At 46.6% G+C, this 509-nt stretch overlaps 1 protein-coding gene across 1 annotated transcript; it reads right to left on the reverse strand.

Moving 5' to 3' along the window:
* Positions 1 to 37: 37 nt before the first annotated feature.
* On the reverse strand, positions 38 to 500 carry PHALS_02143 (glycoside hydrolase; the record flags this gene model as incomplete). The annotated part of the gene is made up of 2 exons (XM_024716662.1): positions 38 to 100; positions 180 to 500. The coding sequence occupies 2 exons, from the start codon at positions 498 to 500 to the stop codon at positions 38 to 40; spliced, it is 384 nt and encodes a 127-aa protein (XP_024582239.1).
* Positions 501 to 509: the final 9 nt, after the last annotated feature.

Genomic DNA, 509 nt, shown 5'->3' on the forward strand with positions numbered 1-509 from the left:
TATTCATTGATCATATATATATCGATACTCTCTGTCATCATGCCATCAACCATCCGATCTCCACAGAGCAGTCCTTGGACTTTGATGACGTGATAGTCATCTGCGTTTTCAACTTTATTGTTGCTACTGTCAGCAGCAGCATAGGCGAGCGGCAAAATACGCAACTTTTTGCCGTTAACCTTCATCCAATTTTTCAGATCAGCTACATAGGCTTTCACACATGAAGCGGACGTAAGATCTTCCTGCATGATTTCATTGGCCACAACAATGCCCAGCGTGTTGTCGTACTGGGCAAAGTTTTGAATAATCTTCTTGCCGTACTCAAGCAGCAGTGCCGGATAGCAGGTCTCGGTCTGATCTACGGTCTTCGCACCTCCGCTGGTTGATACTTTCCCAGAACAGCTTAATTTTTTGGTAATGGTCGAGTAGCGGTACTTGCCATAGTATGCGTCATTGTCAGGCGATGCCGAGACCATGACGTAAACGCCGAGTGCAGCCATGTCGGCCAT

This window comes from Plasmopara halstedii (assembly GCF_900000015.1).
Source record: "Plasmopara halstedii genome assembly, contig: Scaffold_1783, whole genome shotgun sequence".
NCBI classification, from domain to species: Eukaryota; Oomycota; class Peronosporomycetes; order Peronosporales; family Peronosporaceae; genus Plasmopara; species Plasmopara halstedii.